This window comes from Globicephala melas, chromosome 7 (assembly GCF_963455315.2).
Source record: "Globicephala melas chromosome 7, mGloMel1.2, whole genome shotgun sequence".
Classification (NCBI taxonomy): Eukaryota; Metazoa; Chordata; class Mammalia; order Artiodactyla; family Delphinidae; genus Globicephala; species Globicephala melas.
In genome coordinates, this window is record NC_083320.1 from 81,079,816 (window position 1) to 81,098,847 (window position 19,032).

Here is a 19,032-nt window from a genome sequence, read left to right on the forward strand (position 1 = left end):
TACTGGAGGATTATAAAAGAGAAAATAAAACTTGAGAAAGATTCAAAGTTTTACTTTTTTCCTTTTGTGTATAGTTACTTGTATTTGAAAATTAATCATCACCTATAAAACATTACCTAAACTAAGTCCCATTAAGGTAGTGCATACTGAATATTAAAAAATACTATGTTAATAAATCATTCTTTTATCTTATCCAAAGGAAATCAATCTTTTTTCCCCCTTCAGCAGTACTATGTGAGAAAAGGCAAAAATCTAAAGCATGGTATTAAGCAAATATTTTTTTGTAACCAGGCAGCAATAATACCTTCCGAATGAAAAAAAACTAACATTACCAAGAGCAAATATTAAAAGTGCTCACTCTGTACAAAGTATTGCACATGTCTCCTATGCTCAAAAGGCTTAAAGTCTAATAAGAATGAGAGATATACAGATTCAAAAGATGAATAATAATAGCAGCTGAACCAAAAGTGCACCAGAACCTTTTAAAATTGTCCTCCTTTTCACTAAGGGTTCCTCTTGGACTGTATGCTTCTCTCCTTTCTTACTCATTCATTTCCCGCTCTCTTTAGGCCCAAATAACTAGTGTTCCTAATTTTTCTTTACCCCAGTCCTGCCCTTTCTGCTCTATTTTGTAACCTTTTACTGTGAAATAATTTCAGATTACAAAAAAGTTACAAAAAAAGTATAAAGAATTCCCATATATCTTCATTCAGATTCTCCAAAGGTTAATATTTTACACTTGCTTTATGTATCTCTCTTTATGTATGTATCTATATATGTATGTACATACACATCGTTATGGACCGAATGTTTGCATCTCCTGATAACTCATATGTTGAAATCCTAACTCTCCAATGTGATTTTTATTTGGAGGTAAGGCCTTTGGGAGTCCTGTAGAATGGATTAGTACCCTAAGAGACCCCAGAGAGATCTCTTGCCCCATCTGCCATGTGAGGACACAGCAAGAGGACCATCTATGAAACAGAAAGTGGTCCCTCAATAGTCACCAAATCTGATGGTACCTGGAACTTGGACTTCCCAACCTCCAGAACTGAGAAATAAATGTTTGCTGTTTAAGCCACCCAGTCTAATGCATTCTTGTTACAACAGCTCAAATGAACTAAGACACAATATACATGTATATATATAAACACATACACACATACATAAACTATTAGCAATGGTGTTTTAAATATTTTCGAGAAAAGTTGAAGATATAATGCTCCTTTATCCCCTAAACACTTTAATATATTTTCTAAAAACAATGATAATCTCTTATACAATCACAGTACCATTATCGAAATCAGAAAATTAACATTGATATAAAAACTATTACTTAACTTACTGACTTTATTCATATTTCACCAATTGTCCCATTAATGTCCTTCACAGCAAGAAATAGTTATATACATATTTTATATATTTATATAATGTTGCTATAAAGGACATTAATGGGACAATAATAACTTTATTATTAAAATTCATTAATAATAATAAATTCTTTTTCCTGGTCTAGGACCCGATTCAGGATTAAAATTGCGTTTAGCTGTCATGTCTCTTTACTCTCCTATAATTTGGAATAGTTCCTCTGTCTTTCTGTGGTGATCATAACCTTGATAGTTTCAAAGAGCAGAAGCCACTTATTTTTGTAGAATGTTCCTCAGTTTGGGTTTCTTTGATGTTTTTCCACAATTAAATTCATGTTGTAAACTTTTGGTAGGACCATCACAGAAGAGATACTGTGTCTCTCACTCAGCATATCAGGAGTTAAATGATACCTATTTGTCCCATTACTGCCCCATTGATCACTTGATTAAGATGGTGCTTGCCAGATTTCTCTAGTCAAATTAGTATTTTTCCTTTTTTAATTGAAAAGTATGCTGTGGGACTTACATAAGCATCTTGTTTCTCATCAAATTTCCCCCATCAGTTTAGCTTCCATTAATTCTAACTTTTGCCAGAAACAATTGCTACTATGGTGGTTGCCAAATGGTGATTTTTGAACTCCATCATTCCACTGACATTTATAAGTTGGAAATCTATGGTAAGGAAAAGTGTTCTCTTTCATCTATCAATCAATCAATCATCTACTTATCCATCTATCCATCCATCCATTTACATCAGTATAGACTCATGGGTTACTTTATGGGTTATAATCCATTACTCTCCTTATTTTGACATACAAACTTGCCCACATCTGATCAGCAGGGTCACCCTTTAAGCTGGCTCCTGAGGCCTTCTAACATGGCTCCAACATTCTTCAATCACATTCTTATATTCTGGCAAAGCAGAATGTTCCAAGCTTATCTTTATGCTTTCCTAGCACCAGACCTAAAATCATTTTTCTAAGGAGTCCTGGTTCCCTTTAATGGAAAATAGTATTTAAAATCAAGATTTACATGCGAGTGTAATTGCTTCTACACCCTCTCGCAAACAGAGCTAGGAAATAAGCCTGTAATATATTTATGTACATACCCATGCATAGATCTATATCTATTTCTAGCTGTATCAATATTAAAAACTGTAAGTTCATATTGACATCTTTTCTGTGCTTTTAAGATGGCCCTACTCCCTATATTCAAATCTACTCAATTCCCTTTACCCTTCTTCACAACTGTCTCTGCTTGGAGCAAATTCCTGTCTTCTTGTTCCAGTTACATATTATAGTTCTGACCAACTGCCAAATCTATAGGGAAGTGGCTTTCAAACTGCTGTAATTTAGAGTTAACTATAGATCTTTTTAAACCAAGGCTAATTCACGAGTGATTGTTATGTGCAGCCAGACTGAGAACCACTACCCTGGAAGTTTCCTCTCCTAACTATCTTGCCACACAGAGGGAGGAGAGAAGGCACAAACGCTAACAGTTTTACCTATGGGGTTAAACATATAAACGTATATGCTGATTCAAGACTTCCCAGTCAGTGCACTCAGAGATGCTGGTACCTTAACACCATGTCATTTGAGAATGTCCTAAAGCACTTAACCACTCCCAAACTAAACATTAGTTTAATGATTAAAATTAAATTATAGACTTCCAAGCAAATATTTCAGAAGTCCTTTACTCTAGCTTTCGCATCAGCTATATAAATGTTTTTACGTTTGTGAGAATAGAAAAGGAAGCAGAGGACCTCTGTTAGCTGGTATTCATTGTTGCATATCTCAATGCCTGACCACCTCCTGAACACCTAGGGTGTCCACTCTCGATTGCTTTCCTAACTTTCTCATTTTAAAACTCATACACATTTCTAAGCAGCAAGAGTGTACATGAAGGGGAATAGTTTTTGGTCCCATAACTGAAAACAGAGAGGAATAAAAATACCATTGGAAAAGAAAATATACCACCTTGGAGAGGAAGATGAAAATAACAGGTAAGAGAAAGGGTAGGAATCAGAGTGTCAGGAAAATGCTGGCCTAGTTATTACACAATGGAGAAATGCCTAAACACAGGAACCTATTTCTAGCAATTCTCAAAACACACTGGTTAGAAAATAGTGATTTAACCTATTTAAGAATAAAACATATTTAAACATTTGTAATATTGTTTGTATGTCAATAAATACGGATAATTTTAAGTACTTCATACCCATTCACTAAAAGAAGCCCAACAGTACTTTTCCTTCAAAAGACATTGCTCTAAGTCTATCTTTTGCAATATATCTGAATCAATTACATTTCTTTTAAAAAGTAACTGGAAGTTCAGATTTTTTCAATAATCCAGATAAACCTCTCCTTCCTCATGTCCATATTTATAAAGCTTTACTGTATTTACAAACTCATCTCATTATAGTCTTTTCTAAACAATGCACTAAATCTTCAAGAAATAGCTAATATTTCCTTAGCTAAGAACCAACACACCAAACTGAAAATTCAGTCTGGGTTAGGGAATGTCATACACAATTGGGAAATCCAAGAAAGAGTTATAAAAACTCTGGTTGTTAACCAGTAGGGAAGTTTCCCCTATAATGTACTATCCCTGGCAGCTGTTATGCTTCACAGCTGTTATATTAACAGCTGACAAGGACAAGCATTCAAGAGAATGAGAAAGCATTCTCATTCAGGAGAAACAGGAATCCACAGAAAATGCTTTGCCTCCAATTATAATTCCTCATGGTTTTTACATTTATATGTTCCTAATATTCTGCAATGTTAGAGAATGTGTTACCATGTCTGATGTTTACCGTTAATTATGAGAAATGGAAGGCAGTGACTACCATCTGAAATAATGCTTTCTTCTATACTGTATCATTTCACAGCCTGAGACCCCATTTCTCTTAAAATTCTGGCTCATCTTGCTTCTGAAAGCCAGATTAGGACAAGTTTGTCAATTCGAAATCTGACACAACCGACAACTCAGAAAAGGAGAAAAAGGTTCCATTGTGTTACTTGCGACTGTTAGCAGAACAGGCTTGAAAATGAACCTTTCCCAACTTCCCATGACCCCACAGTAGTTAGAGGGAGTAAAGTCCATTTTCACATGCATGATTTAGAATATGGTTTCAAAGGAACTCTTAAGCTTCCCAAACAGAGGATATGTATAGAATGTACAGTTTACTGAAGAATTCAAAACTTCAGAGTTTTCTTCCTAACACGAATTTCCTCACATCACTTCAACTGCAAGCCTAAAATGGTATAACCAATAGATTTATAAAGCCCATAGGTATTAAATAAACATTGCAAACAACTGGGGGACAGAAGCTACTGAATAGCAGCCTTTCTAATATAAAGTTCAACAATGTCATTAGCTTCTCTTTATATTCGAATTACTGAAAATTACTCAAGCTATCAGCAAAATAAAAATATTGGTCTTAAATACTATCAAGGTACATTCAGTTAAATCTAATTTGCATATTACCTTTCTTTCTTTATTTTTTAAACATCTTTATTGGAGCATAATTGCTTTACAATGGTGTGTTAGTTTCTGCTTTATAACAAAGTGAATCAGTTATACATATACATATGTTCCCATATCTCTTCCTTCTTGCGTCTCCCTCCCTCCCACCCTCCCTATCCCCACCCCTCTAGGTGGACACAAAGCACATAGCTGATCTCCCTGTGCTATGCGGTTACTTCCCACTAGCTATCTATTTTACGTTTGGTAGTGTATATATGTCCATGCCACTCTCTCACTTTGTCACAGCTTACCCTTCCCCCTCCCCGTATCCTCAAGTCCATGCTCTAGTAAGACGCAGACCTACTACAGCATATTACCTTTCGAGTTTGCATTTTCTCTGTTCTCCTCCGAAAGGCAACATAAGGGTCATTGTTGGTAGAGCCATCTCTTTTCTCTTGTTTTATCTGAGGAATGAGAGATGGTCCCCTGCAGTTTTTACGTTTTCTCACCCAGTAGTCATATACAGCTTTAATAAGGTAATCATCTTCGTTTAGCAGCAGTTTTGCTTCTTGAAGTGTTACAAGCTAAATAAAAAATAAAAATGTCATCAACTACAATGCTTAAAAAAAATTAAAATTAAACTATACCTACAGGAAAAAATGTGATCAGTCTAACAATTATGATCAGATACCATGATGGCAGAAAACACAATTCAAACAAAGACTTTATTAAGATTTACCAAAATTAGAATTTTGCCCTAAGAGGTAGTGCGTTCCACCACTTAAAATATTTAAGAAGCCTGGATTAATGATAAGACGACAACAGATTTATGACTCAGGAAAGTCTTGAACTGGAAGACATCCAGGGTCCTTCAAAATTCTGATATTCTGGGATTCCACACATTGGAGGATCTACTAGTTTTCAATAGTCTAGTAGCTTCTTTCAGTGTTTTTGTTTTTCAACAGAAACTAGAATTTACAGGTGGTTTCTTTTTACCTCCCTCCAAAATAAACTATGAATATTTTCCAACGTATTGCAACTAAATAAACACATGCCTCCTCTGAAATTGAAAAGGACAAACTTAGCATGTTTCCAGAAGTCTCAACACTATGCAATCTTGAATTTCTTGTACTAATTACATATATAAACAATTCCTCTAACAAAGCTGATTAAATACTAGAGAATCCTTGTTCTAAACACTCATTTTGTTAATGACATTGTCATGTCTGGGACAGTGGCATCTCAGGGATCTATTTCTCCTTTATCAGTGCAGCCAATATATGCTGACATTATCTCAAAGTAAAGTTTGTAGAAATTTGCTTGGTCACATCTGTTTCCTTGCTCCTTGTGAAGATCAGAGAGGCTAATCAGCTTTAGTAAGATGGATTAGGGGTTACACATATCCATTTATAGTGAAGCTTAGAAAAAGATTATGGAGTTTTAGAGCTGTGAACCCTTACTGAAGTGATGCTATCCCAATCTTTTTACTTTTATCATTCTAGAGATGAAGATTCATTTTCAAAACAAATTGAGATATCTCCTAAAAACTTGGAAATAAGGGGAAAATTTTTATCACTGAAATTTTAAGATCAACATACTAATCAATTTGCAGGTTGTAGGAATTCATTTGAAGAAAGCATGACTTAGCAAATAAATTTTTGCTATGATCTGACTTCTCATATTGGTATGACTTCATGGAATAAATGTAATAATCACCTGGACTTCCAGTCCTATGATGGTGCTTACTAAAGCTAATTAGTTGGTTTCTTATTATAATTTGGCTGCCAAGATGGTTTGACCACAGGAAGAGAATACAGACGGTATCAACTCAAGTATTCTAGTCCACATGACAATAAAATTATAAGTGGCCATTCTTTGGTTTATTCAAAGTCTCAGTGGAGTCAGCTTAACTGCATCTGAGACACCGAGTAACTTGACCTTTAAAGTGGAAAGCCGGAGCCTGAAACATGAGATCAAACCAAAAGAACCAATATTTCCAAACATCAACTTTAAGTGGACACTCTCCCACTGTTAGCTGAAGTTCTCTGGAATGGTGATGTGTGCCTCCAAAGTCTACAAGGACGGTGGCAGAATAAAAATAGAGCTTTCTGGATCTAACAAAATTCCACCAAATGCTTAGAGCATAGCATAACTGGTAGCTCTCATGTGCTCTGGGGACCAAAGGGAAACAATGCTGTGATATGCTATACGTGCTTCAGCTGTTTGGTCATTCTGCTTCTGATAAAATTTTATAACCTTCACTAATTAAATCAAGAACTTAATCTAACCTTTGAGTGGGGAGGAAGATAATCTCTTTCCTTCAACCAGCAGAGCAGTGGTGAGTTTCTTATATAACAACATTATCAAAATAACACTGCTTCCTATCTTCCTGTAGGAGGTGTCAGGAGATTAAAACACTGCCTCAGATTTTCTTCTCTGGTGCTTCTTGCCCCTGCTTTCAGAAATGTCCTTCTGCCTCATGCTTAAGTACCCTCTTTATATCTGAGGTAATAAGAATTCAATACACAGTTTAAACATCCTGACATTACTTTCCTATGTTAGCTGTAAGTCAACAACTGCTGTTTTTATATTGTCACATGGCCAATTTTTATTTTATTGGATAATTTTGGTTTTAGTCATTCTGTAAAACTTATCTTTAGCTATTCTAGGGCAACTAGTATCAGTGCCTCTCTGCTATCATGGTGACAGCATCAATTTGAGTGGACAAGAACTATTTACAGATAAAGTAGTCACAAATTATGTGACATGATTAAAAATCCACAAAAATCAGAATCCTACTACTTTTATACCTAAGGAAAAAGTTCTGCCATTTAGCATTTCATCTACTAGAAAGCAGTAGAAACCAGTATTCCAGTGGCAAAGGGGTCTGTGATAAATTTATTATTTCCAAGACAGCTCTGACTTACTTGATTTACTTATTTTGGGGGCTTAGGGATGGGAGATAAAAATTCTTCTTTTTCTAGACTGCAACAAGCTCCATCATTTAGTTTGCTTATATACAAAACTCATGGTCTAGCAATTTCAATAAATGCACAAATTTAATACACAAATGAATAAATTACATGTAAAAATTAATGCTTTTACATATAAAATAGCCAACTAAGCAGTAAGTAGTTAATAACTACTATCAGCCATCATTTGTGCTACAGGTTGTGGGGAAGATAACAAAAAAAACTTTAAGAAAATCCAATACTTAAAGAAATTTACAGTATGGGAATTAAGGTTAAACAAATACAAATTGAACAATAAGAGAACGTAAGAACTTTGCAACTGAGTATTAGTGCAGTAAGATAGAGGACACAGTCACAAAAAACTCCATCTGAGAGTGCCTGTGTTGGCAGCTTACGGTACAAGAATAAATTCTGAGGATAGATACCAAAGGAAAAGAACAAGAGGTAGAGGAGCAAAGGAAGAGGAGATGAAGAAACAAGAAGAATCAGGAAACATGGAGGTCAACAAATCCAATACTACAGGGATATTAAGTAGGACGCAGACTAAAAAGAGACTCCTGGATGATAATTAGGAGGCCATCAGTGACCTTAAACAGTGCAATATCAGTAAACTAAAATGGACTAAAAGGTAAACAATATGGCTTACCTTTTGAAAATTTAACTGTGACTTAATAAAAAAGGAGAGACGTAGGGTAGTAGTTTATTGAAAATTTAGGGACTAAAGGAAAAGGATTTTAAAAACCCACAAGATCCTGAGTTTTGGGAGTCACTGGAGAGAGAATGAATACAGTATAGGATCATCTGGAGTTAAGAGAGTAAGTTAAGTTTTGAAAAGGTTAAACTTGAGAGGTCTGTGGACCATCTAGATGGAGATGCCAACAGTCAGCACAAAAAGAGAAAAAAGAAAATCCTGGGGCTTGAGAAAGTGGTCAAGGCTAAAGGCATAGGTATTACTATAACCACAAAAATGCTCGATGAGGTGATATTACCCCCCAAAATAATCAGGACAAGAATACCAAGAACAGAATTTCAAGAAACCCTGATGTTTGCAGGAGTTGAATGAAACGGAGTCAGTAAAAGAAAATTAGAAGGAATGGTCATAAAAAAATCATAAGAAAACCAAAAGGACATGAATTGTATTCAAAAGAACAAAGGTGAGGACAATTTGAAGAAATAAGGAGAACTCAAATGAGACAAAGGATTGGAACTGAAAATAATCACAGACTTTGGCAACAAGAGTTTTCAATAATGACTTCATTGCAATAGTCTCCACAGAATAATGCCAGCAGAAGCTTCTGCCCCAGTCCATCTTTTATGTCTTTCTCTACCAACTTAATAAATATTGGTTTAACCACAAACTTGATTCCTTGCCCTGGGATCTGGTACTATCCTAGCCCCCAAAAAGAGAAAATAAAGAACTCCATGAACCCCCCAGATCAGACACTTGGAATGAGGGGAGGCTTTTGCTATCTTCAATCCTTGGTTCTATTAATAAGACAATTTTCTTGTTCCTGTAACAAAGCCTTCACCTTAATCTCCTCTGCAGAAAGCAGATGCTATCAAGCGCTGAGAACCTAGCCAGTTGTTTTAGAGTCTGGAAGCTTGCCACTGAGCAAAGAGAACTAAAATAGGATGGTGCTGATTATAGTGCATAATTTACTGTTTACATGCTTTTTGTTTATCTTGTACCCACTTAGATGATAAGCTCCACAAGGGCAGAACTTCTGTCACTTGTCTTGCTCACCTGAGCACTAAATAAATATTACTAACTAAATGAAAAAAAGCAAATTACAGAACACACGGAAGAAGGCTTCTGATGATATAATTTCAACCACCATGAGAATTTTGAAGCAATCATGGAAAACAGAAGAAATGCCAAAAGTCTGATCAAGCCTAGGTTTGCTAGGAAAATTTACACATAAAGAAGAAAAACTGAAATTATATCTGATGCCAGTGATCAAAATCCTAGGAAAACTGTGAGCACTAATTATAATGAGTATCAATTTGATAATTAAACAAATTTCCAATAAAAAAAGACAATCCCTCAAAAAACAAATTAAGTTGAATTTTACAAACTTCAGTTTTAATGTACTTTTTTGGACAGTACACTAGATATTACTTTCCATCTAAGTGGGGGACGGGTCCCATCCAAAAAAATGAGTTGACAAGAAAAATATGTTACGGACAAAGGAGCAAGGTAAAAACCTACAAGACCAAATAAATGAAGAGGAAATAGGAAACCTACCTGAAAAAGAATTCAGAGTAATGATAGCAAAGATGATCCAAAATCTCGGAAATAGAATGGAGGCATGGATTGAGAAAATACAAGAAATCTTTAACAAAGACCTAGAAGAACTATAAACAACAAACAAAAGGGGATGAACACAATAACTGAAATGAAAAATACACTAGAAGGAATCAATATTAGAATAACTGAGACAGAAGAGCAAATAAGTGAGCTGGAAGTATGGTAGAAATAACTGAGGAAGAGCAGAATAAAGAAAAAAGAATGAAAAGAGAATTGAGGACAGCTTCAGAGACCTCTGGGACAACATTAAATGCACCAACGTTCGAATTATAGGGGTCTCAGAAGAAGAGAAAGAGAAAGGGTCTGAGAAAATATCTGAAGAGATTATAGTAAAAAACTGCCCTAACATGGGAAAAGAAAGAGCCACCCATGTCCAGGAAGCACAGTGTCCCATACAGGATAAACCCTAGCAGAACACAGTGAGACACATATTAATCAAACTAACAAAAATTAAATTCAAAGAAAAAATATTAAAAGTGGCAAGGGAAAACAACAAATAACATACAAAGGAATCCCTCTAAGGTTATCAACTGATTTTTCAGCAGAAACTCTGCAGGCCACAAAGGAGTGGCAGGATATATTTAAAGTGATGAAAGGGAAAAACCTACAACCAAGGTTACTCTACCCAGCAAGAATCTCATTCAGATTCGATGGAGAAATTAAAAGCTTTACAGACAAGCAAAAGCTAAGAGAATTCAGCACCCAAAACCAGCTTTACAGCAAATGCTAAAGGAATTTCTCTAGGTGGGAAACACAAGAGAAGAAAAAGACCCACAAAAGCAAACCCAAATCAATTAAGAAAATGGTAATAGGAACATACATATTGATAATCACCGTGAATGTAAATGGATTAAATGCTGCAACCAAAAGACACAGACTGGGTGAATGGATACAGAAACAAGACCTGCATACATGCTGTCTAGAAGAGACCCACTTCAGACGTAGGGACACATACAGACTGAAAGTGAGGGGATGGAAAAAGATATTCCATGCAAATGGAAATCACAAGAAAGCTGGAGTAGCTATACTCATATCAGATAAAATAGACTTTAAAATAAAGAATGTTACAAGAGACAAGGAAGGACACTACATAATGATCAACAGATCAATCCAAGAAGAAGATATAACAATCATAAATATTTATGCACCCAACATAGGAGTACCTCAATACATAAGGCAACTGCTAACAGCTATAAAAGAGGAAATCGACAGTAATACAATAATAGTGGGGGACTTTAACACCTCACTTACACCTATGGACAGATCATCCAAACAGAAAATTAATAAGGAAACACAAGCTTTAAATGACATAATAGACTAGATAGACTTAAATGATATTTATAGGACATTCCATCCAAAAACAGCAGATTACACTTTCTTCTCAAGTGTGCATGGAACATTCTCCAGGATAGATAACATCCTGGGTCACAAATCAAGCCTCAGTAAATTTAAGAAAATTGAAATCGTATCAAGCATCTTTTCTAACCACAACGTTATGAGATTAGAAATCAATTACAGGAAAAAAACTGTAAAAAAACATAAACACATGGATGCTAAACAGTGCACCGCTAAATAACCAAGAGATCATTGAAGAAATCAAAGAAATGAAAATATTTCTAGAAACGAATGACAATGAAAACACGATGGCCCAAAACCTATGGGATGCGACAAAAGCAGTTCTAAGAGGGAAGTTTATAGCAATTCAATCTCACCTCAAGAAACAAGAAAGTATCAAATAAACAATCTAACCTTACACCTAAAGCAACTAGAAAAAGAAGAACAAAGAAAACCAAAGTTAGTAGAAAGAAAGAAATCATAAAGATCAGAGCAGAAATAAATGAAATAGAAATGAAGAAAACAATAGTAAAGATCAATAAAACTAAAATTTGATTTTGAGAAGATAAACAAAATTGATAAACCTTTAGCCAGACTCATCAAGAAAAAAAGGGAGAGGAACTCAAATCAATAAAATTAGAAATGAAAAAGGAGAAATTACAACAGACACCACAGAAATACAAAGCATGCTAAGAGACTACTACAAGCAACTCTATGCCAATAAAATGGACAACCTGGAAGAAATGGACAAATTCTTAGAAAGGTATAACCTTCCAAGACTGAACCAGGAAGAAACAGAAAATATGAACAGACCAATCTTAAGTAAGGAAATTGAAACTGTAATTAAAAATCTTCCAGCAAACAAAAAATCCAGGACAAGATGGCTTCACAGGTGAATTCTATCAAACAGTTAGAGAAGAGTTAACACCTATCCTTCTCAAACTCTTCCACAAAACTGCAGAGGGAGAAATACTCCCAAACCCATTCTACAAGGCCACCATCACCCTGATACCAAAACAAGACAAAGACATCACAAAAAAAGAAAATTACAGACCAATATATCTATCACTGATGAACACAGACGCAAAAACCCTCAACAAAGTACTAGCAAACAGAATCCAACAGCACATTAAAAAGAGCATACACCGTGATAAAGTGGGATTTATCCCAGAGATGCAAGGATTCTTCAATATATGCAAATCAAACAATGCAATACACCATATTAACAAATTAAAAAATAAAAACCATATGATCATCTCAATAGATGCAGAAGAAGCTTTTGACAAAATTCAACACCCACTTATGATAAAAACTCTCCAGAAAGTGGGCATAGAGGGAACCTACCTCAACATAATAAAGGCCATATACAACAAACCAACAGCAAACATCATTCTCAATGTTGAAAAACTGAAAGCATTTTCTCTAAGCTCAGGAACAAGACAAGGTGTCCACTCTCACTACTATTATTCAATAGTTTAGGAAGCCCTAGCCACGGCAATCAGAGAAGAAAAAGAAATACAAATTATAAAATATGAAGTAAAACTGTCACTGTTTGCTGATGACATGATATTATACATAGAAAATCCTAAAGATGCCACCAGAAAACTACTAGAACTAATCAGTGAATTTGGGAAGGTTGCAGGCAGGATACAAAATTAAGGCACAGAAATCTCTGGCATTCCTATACACTAACAATGAAAGACCAGAAAGAGAAATTAAGGAAACAATCCCATTTACCACTGCAACAAAAAGAATAAAATACCTAGAAATAAACCTATGTAAGGAGGCAAAAGACCTGTATGCAGAAAACTATAAGACACTGATGAAAGAAATCAAAGACAATGCAAACAGGTGGAGAAATATAACATGATCCTGGATTGGATGAATCAGTATTGTAAAAATGACTATCCTACCCAAAGCAATCTACAGGTTCAATGCAATTCCTATCAAATTACCAATGATATTTTTCACAGAACTAGAATACAAAATTTTATAATTTGTATGGAAACACAAAAGACCCCGAATAGCTAAAGCAATCTTGCGAAAGAAAAATGGAGCTGGAGGAATCAGGCTCCCTGAGTTCAGACTATACTACAAAGCTACAGTAATCAAGACAGTATGGTACTGGCACAAAAACAGAAATATAGATCAATGGAACAGGATAGAAAGCCGAGAGATAAACCCACACACCTATGGTCACCTAATCTATGACAAAGGAGGCAAGAATATACAATGGAGAAAAGACAACCTCTTCAATAAATGGTGCTGGGAAAACAGGACAACTACATGAAAAAGAATGAAATTAGAACACTACCTAACACCATACACAAAAATAAACTCCAAATGGATTAAAGACCTAAATGTAAGACCAGACACTATAAAACTCTTAGAGGAAAACACAGGAAAAACACTCTTTCACATAAATCACAGCAAGATCTTTTATGACCACCTCCTAGAGTAATGAAAATAAAAACAAAAATAAGCAAATGGGACCTAATTAAACTTAAAAGGTTTTGCACAGCAAAGGAAACCATAAATAAGATGAAAAGACAATCATGGAATGGGAGAAAGTATTTGCAAACAAAGCAACAGACAACGGATTAATCTCCAAAATATACAAACAGCTCATGCAGTTCAATATCAAAAAAACAAACCACCAAATCAAAAAATGGGCGGAAGACCTAAATAGACATTTGCAGATGACATGACACTATACATAGAAAAGAAGAAGACATACACATGGCCAAGAGGCACATGAAAAGATGCTTAACATCACTAATTATTAGAGAAATGCAAATCAAAACTACAATGAGGTTATCACCTCACACGGGTCAGAATGGCCATAATCAAAAAATTTACAAACAATAAATGCTGGAGTGGGTGCAGAGAAAAGGAAACCCTCTTGCACTGCTGGTGGGAATGTAAATTGATACAGCCACTGTGGAAAACACTATGGAGGTTCCTTAAAAAACTAAAAGTAGAACTATCATATGGACCCAGGAATCCCACTCCTGGGTATACCATGAGAAAACCATAATTCAAAGAGACTCATGTACCCCAATGTTCATTGCAGCACTATTGACAATAGCCAGGACATGGAAACAACCTAAAGGTCCATTAACAGATGAATGGATAAAGAAGATGTGATACATATATATAATGGAATATTACTCAGCCATAAAAAGAAAGGAAATTGGGTCATTTGTAGAGATGTGGATAAACCTAGAATCTGTCATACAAAGTTAAGTAAGTCAGAAAGAGAAAAACAAGTATCGTCTATTAACGCATATATGTGGAATCTAGAAAAATGGTACAGATGAACCTATTTGCAGGGCAGGAATAGAAACGCAAACACAGAGAACGGACGAGTGGGCACAGTGGAGGAAGGGGAGGGTGGGATGAATTGGGAGATTAGGTTTGACATAAATACACTACCATGTGTAAAACAGATAGCTGGTGGGAACCTGTTGTATGGCACAAGTAGCTCAGCTCGGTGTATAACTGAATCACTTTGCTGTACAGCAGAAATTAACACAACATTGTAAATCAATCATACTTCAATAGAAAACTTATTTTAATTTAAAAAAATGGGGTCAGGGGAGACTGGTAGAAAGGCTAAAAATGCAAGAAAGTCACTTTACAATGGAAAAGTTTGGGAAATGTTCTGAAGAGTTGGTAATGCCTCAGGGATTTAAAGGACTTACTTGGAAGTTGGGGGGAAAATAATGAATTTGTATAGGTAAACAAGTGAAAACTTTTAACAGTCTAGTGTAAAAAGCTTATTTATTTATAGTGGTAACTTCTTACTACATTAATAAAAATTAGCATATTAATATACCACAGAGGTATACCAACAATTATTTTTTAAAATAGTTTTAAAATGTAATTGTAATATCATCACATGCCCATTATAGTAAATTTTGGAAAATACAGAAAAATAGAATGAAGAACATAAAAATCACCCATAATTCCAGCACCTAAATATAACCATTGTTGGCATTTTGTTGTACATTCTTGTTCTTCTATGCACATGTAGAAATGCTTTAAACAAACCTTCAATAATTCTGTGTCCTGTTTTTGAAATCTCACATTATATAATGATCAACTTCCTGTGCCACTAGATACTCTTCAAAATAACAATTTTTAATGGTTGTATGATATTCCATCCTACAGACAACTTATAAGTTATTCTTAACAACCCTGTTCAGAAATCTTTGACACCTTCACTAATTATTTTTCTTGGGAATGATGCCTAGAGGTAGGACCACGAAATCAAAAGGTATAAACATTTTAAGGTTCCTGACATATGCTGCCTAACTGTTTTCCAGAAGGAACATACCATTTTAAATTCTCTATACCATACATAGAATGTCCCATTAAAGAAAATTCTTTATTACTTTGTGAATAATTTTTCCTTCACTTAAAATTTTAAATAATATATAAATAAGTAAAACTAAAATACATTTTAAATGATAAGAGTACCTTAATATAAATCTGAGTAATTGAATTGGTATGAGGTGTCTACCTAAGACACCAGCCAAGCAGTTAAGTTACTGAAGCACCAGAAAGACAGCTCCATGAAAAGGATCAAGAAGATATTATAAGAATGTAACTAGTATTAGTTTTATATCCAAATAAGAAAAAAGTCGGAATTGTACTCTTCATGCTCCTATTCAAAGAAAGTACGCTTAAGTATTCCTTAAGGAATATTGAACTGTCAAGGAATATTGTAAATAGAAATTCTAGGATCTCAGGAAAAGAAATTCAAGAGACAGTAACATGTAATATACTCAGGTCTAAAGAAAATGCAAAATAAAGCTGCTAATTAGATTAACTGTTAATACAAGAGACATTTTTACAACGTACAGTACCTGATTAGAACTGGCTTTTTCAAGTCTGTCAATCATAATTTCAAATTGCAAAGGCTTAATTTCCATCTTTCTGTTAAGTCTATTTAATAAGGTCTCATCTTCTGAATCCATATCATAATCTGGTTGTTCGTTGTCTAGATTAAAGGCTAGAAAAGAAAAAAAAATTCTTCAAACTCAGGAGAAATCATGGAGTTATATAGAGTCTATATTCAACCACAGGATACTCCCAAAGTATAAAGCATTGACCAAAGAGGAGTTCACGAGCAGACATCAAAAAATTGGTTTTAGAGATTCCGTTGAAGAAAAAATAAATTTTAATTCACATATGATTTAAAGTTTCACAGAACAGTAAAAACAGCAACTAGAATTTTTTATTTTAAAAATAAAGGGTCATAAATATATACATTAAAATATAAAGTAGCAATTATAAAAAAAGATATTTATTCACATGGTAGTTGTGAGCATAAAGAGAAGCTATGGAACTAAATTAACAGTCTAGAAATAAACTCAAGTATAAAATATATGATGGGAATGGCATTTCAAATCACTGGAGATAAAACAGATTTAAACAAACAAAAAAAAAGAGGTGCTGGCCTGACAGACTAGTTTTCTTTAAAAATAAATAAATAAAATTAACATTTGCAACATTATAGATGGACCTGAGGGCGTTATGCTAAATGAAATAAGTCAGAGAGAGACAAATAATGTATGATCTCACTTCTATGTGGAACCTAAAAAACAACCCAAACTCATAGAAAGAGATCAGACTTGTGGTTACCAGAGGCAGAGGGTGGGAGGAAAGGGAAATAGAGGAAGGTGGAGGAGGAAGATGAAAGATTAGCAAAAATTGATAGGAAAGTATAATTTTCAAAATTTCACTTTTTTGGGGTACAGTTTCTTCTCTTGGCTATCTCTCAGGCTTTATCATCCATTAACAAAGAGAACAACCAATATGTCACGTTATCAAGAGATACTGCTTGGAATATTCTTAGGGATGTGAGCTAACAGCAAGAAATATGCTGTTTAAAATGAAATCTTCTTTAAGGATTGCCTAGCTCTGAGAGGTTGAATTCTGAATGTGCCCAGAAATTTACTTCTGGGCCCCTGAAGTCAACTGCTTCTTTTTATGAACTGACAAAAATCAGCATGAGGTACTCACTAATATTTAGAATGGACCACTATAATTTGATTTACATTAGTACTATAAAAAGTATACACATTCCTGCTATAACATGATATATGAGTTCCTCAAAAAAAAAATCCTCTATATGCAAAATTGTACACCAAAAATAACAGGCTTATGTAAAATCTATGTAACTTTGTGTTATCAGAGTCCAAGCAAACCATAAACGTTACAGTAGATGGCCACGTCTACTACCTCAAGGGATACTAAAAATGCACAAAAATAACAGAATGGAATTGCTGGCTTGTGGATACTGAGACAACACAGACTGTAAGGGAACTTGGCGCGTTGGGGCTCCAGCAGGAAATGCAACCTGCCTCTATATGAGAGCTGTGCAAGGCTAGGGGGTACACCTTTCTGGGAAAGGCATCTTAGGTGCAGGCACTCATTTTTAATTTTTTTTTTTTGCGGTACGCGGGCCTCTCACTGTTGTGGCCTTTCCCATTGCGGAGCACAGGCTCCGGACGCGCAGGCTCCGCGGCACGTGGGATTTTCCCGGACCGGGGCACGAACCCGTGTCCCCTGCATCGGCAGGCGGACTCTCAACCACTGCGCCACCAGGGAAGCCCTAATTTTTTTAATATAGAGTTGAAAGGACTCTTTTCATGTTGAGCAGTCAAGGAAAAGCCTTTGCTCCTCCCTACTGAAGATTTTAATCCTTCTGTTGCTATTCCAGCCCCCTCTGGCAAAGAAAAATCATAGAAGAACCAGGACAACTTCCATGTAGTATTGACCTCATTCCCTTTTATTGATTGTTGTTGAGCTAATTGGTATCATAAACACTTGTGCAGAGTAGTCTGTACAGCAAATGTGTATTACTAAGGACAAAAGTAATAATTTTATCCAGATCACCTGTCCTGATATTATTTTTCTTATAAAATCCTAAATGATACAGATTCCCCATGTCACAGCTCTTTTTGTAATGAATGAGATATTGTTTATAAATCTACCAATTGATAAATGAGAGAAATGTATATAAAAATATTTCACAGGGGCTTCCCTGGTGGCACAGTGGTTGAGAGTCCGCCTGCCGATGCAGGGGACAAGGGTTCGTGCCCCGGTCCGGGAGGATCCCATATGTCGCGGAGCGGCTGGGCCCGTGAGCCATGGCCCCTGAGGCTGTGCGTCCGGAGCCTGCACTCCGCAACGGGAGAGGCCACAGCAGTGAGAGGCCCGCGTACCACAAAAAAAAAAAAAAAATTTCACAGGCAATCAACTACATAATTATATAAGCATCTATGTTACTACTCACATTCAATTTGCATTCAAAGGGCTTTTTTTTGGATGGGGGTGTCAAGAGAAAGTGTTTTATTTTTTTAATGTGGTAAAATACAAGTAACAAAATTTATTATCTTAACCACTTTTAAGTGTACAGTTTAGTGATATTAGGTACACTCACAATGCTGTGCAATCACCACCACCATCCATCTCTAGAAAGCACAAGAAGGATTTTATAATTTCCTACTACCATTTCTTGCTTATGCTACCAAAAATATGGATATACTTAGTAGTGTCTAGAAATAATACCTAC

The 19,032-nt window shown here is 35.3% G+C and overlaps 1 protein-coding gene across 2 annotated transcripts in view; it reads right to left on the reverse strand.

The window, feature by feature from the left end:
* The window catches only part of EPC2 (enhancer of polycomb homolog 2), a 106,900-nt gene that overhangs the window by 23,489 nt on the left and 64,379 nt on the right, over positions 1–19,032 (reverse strand). For both annotated transcript variants that reach the window (XM_030852816.2, XM_060302463.2), the window contains exons 3-4: positions 16,319–16,464; positions 5,210–5,416 (exon numbers count right to left, since the gene is read on the reverse strand). In XM_030852816.2, coding sequence (XP_030708676.1) covers positions 5,210–5,416; positions 16,319–16,464 — 353 coding nt within the window. The remainder of the gene's footprint in view (positions 1–5,209; positions 5,417–16,318; positions 16,465–19,032) is intronic.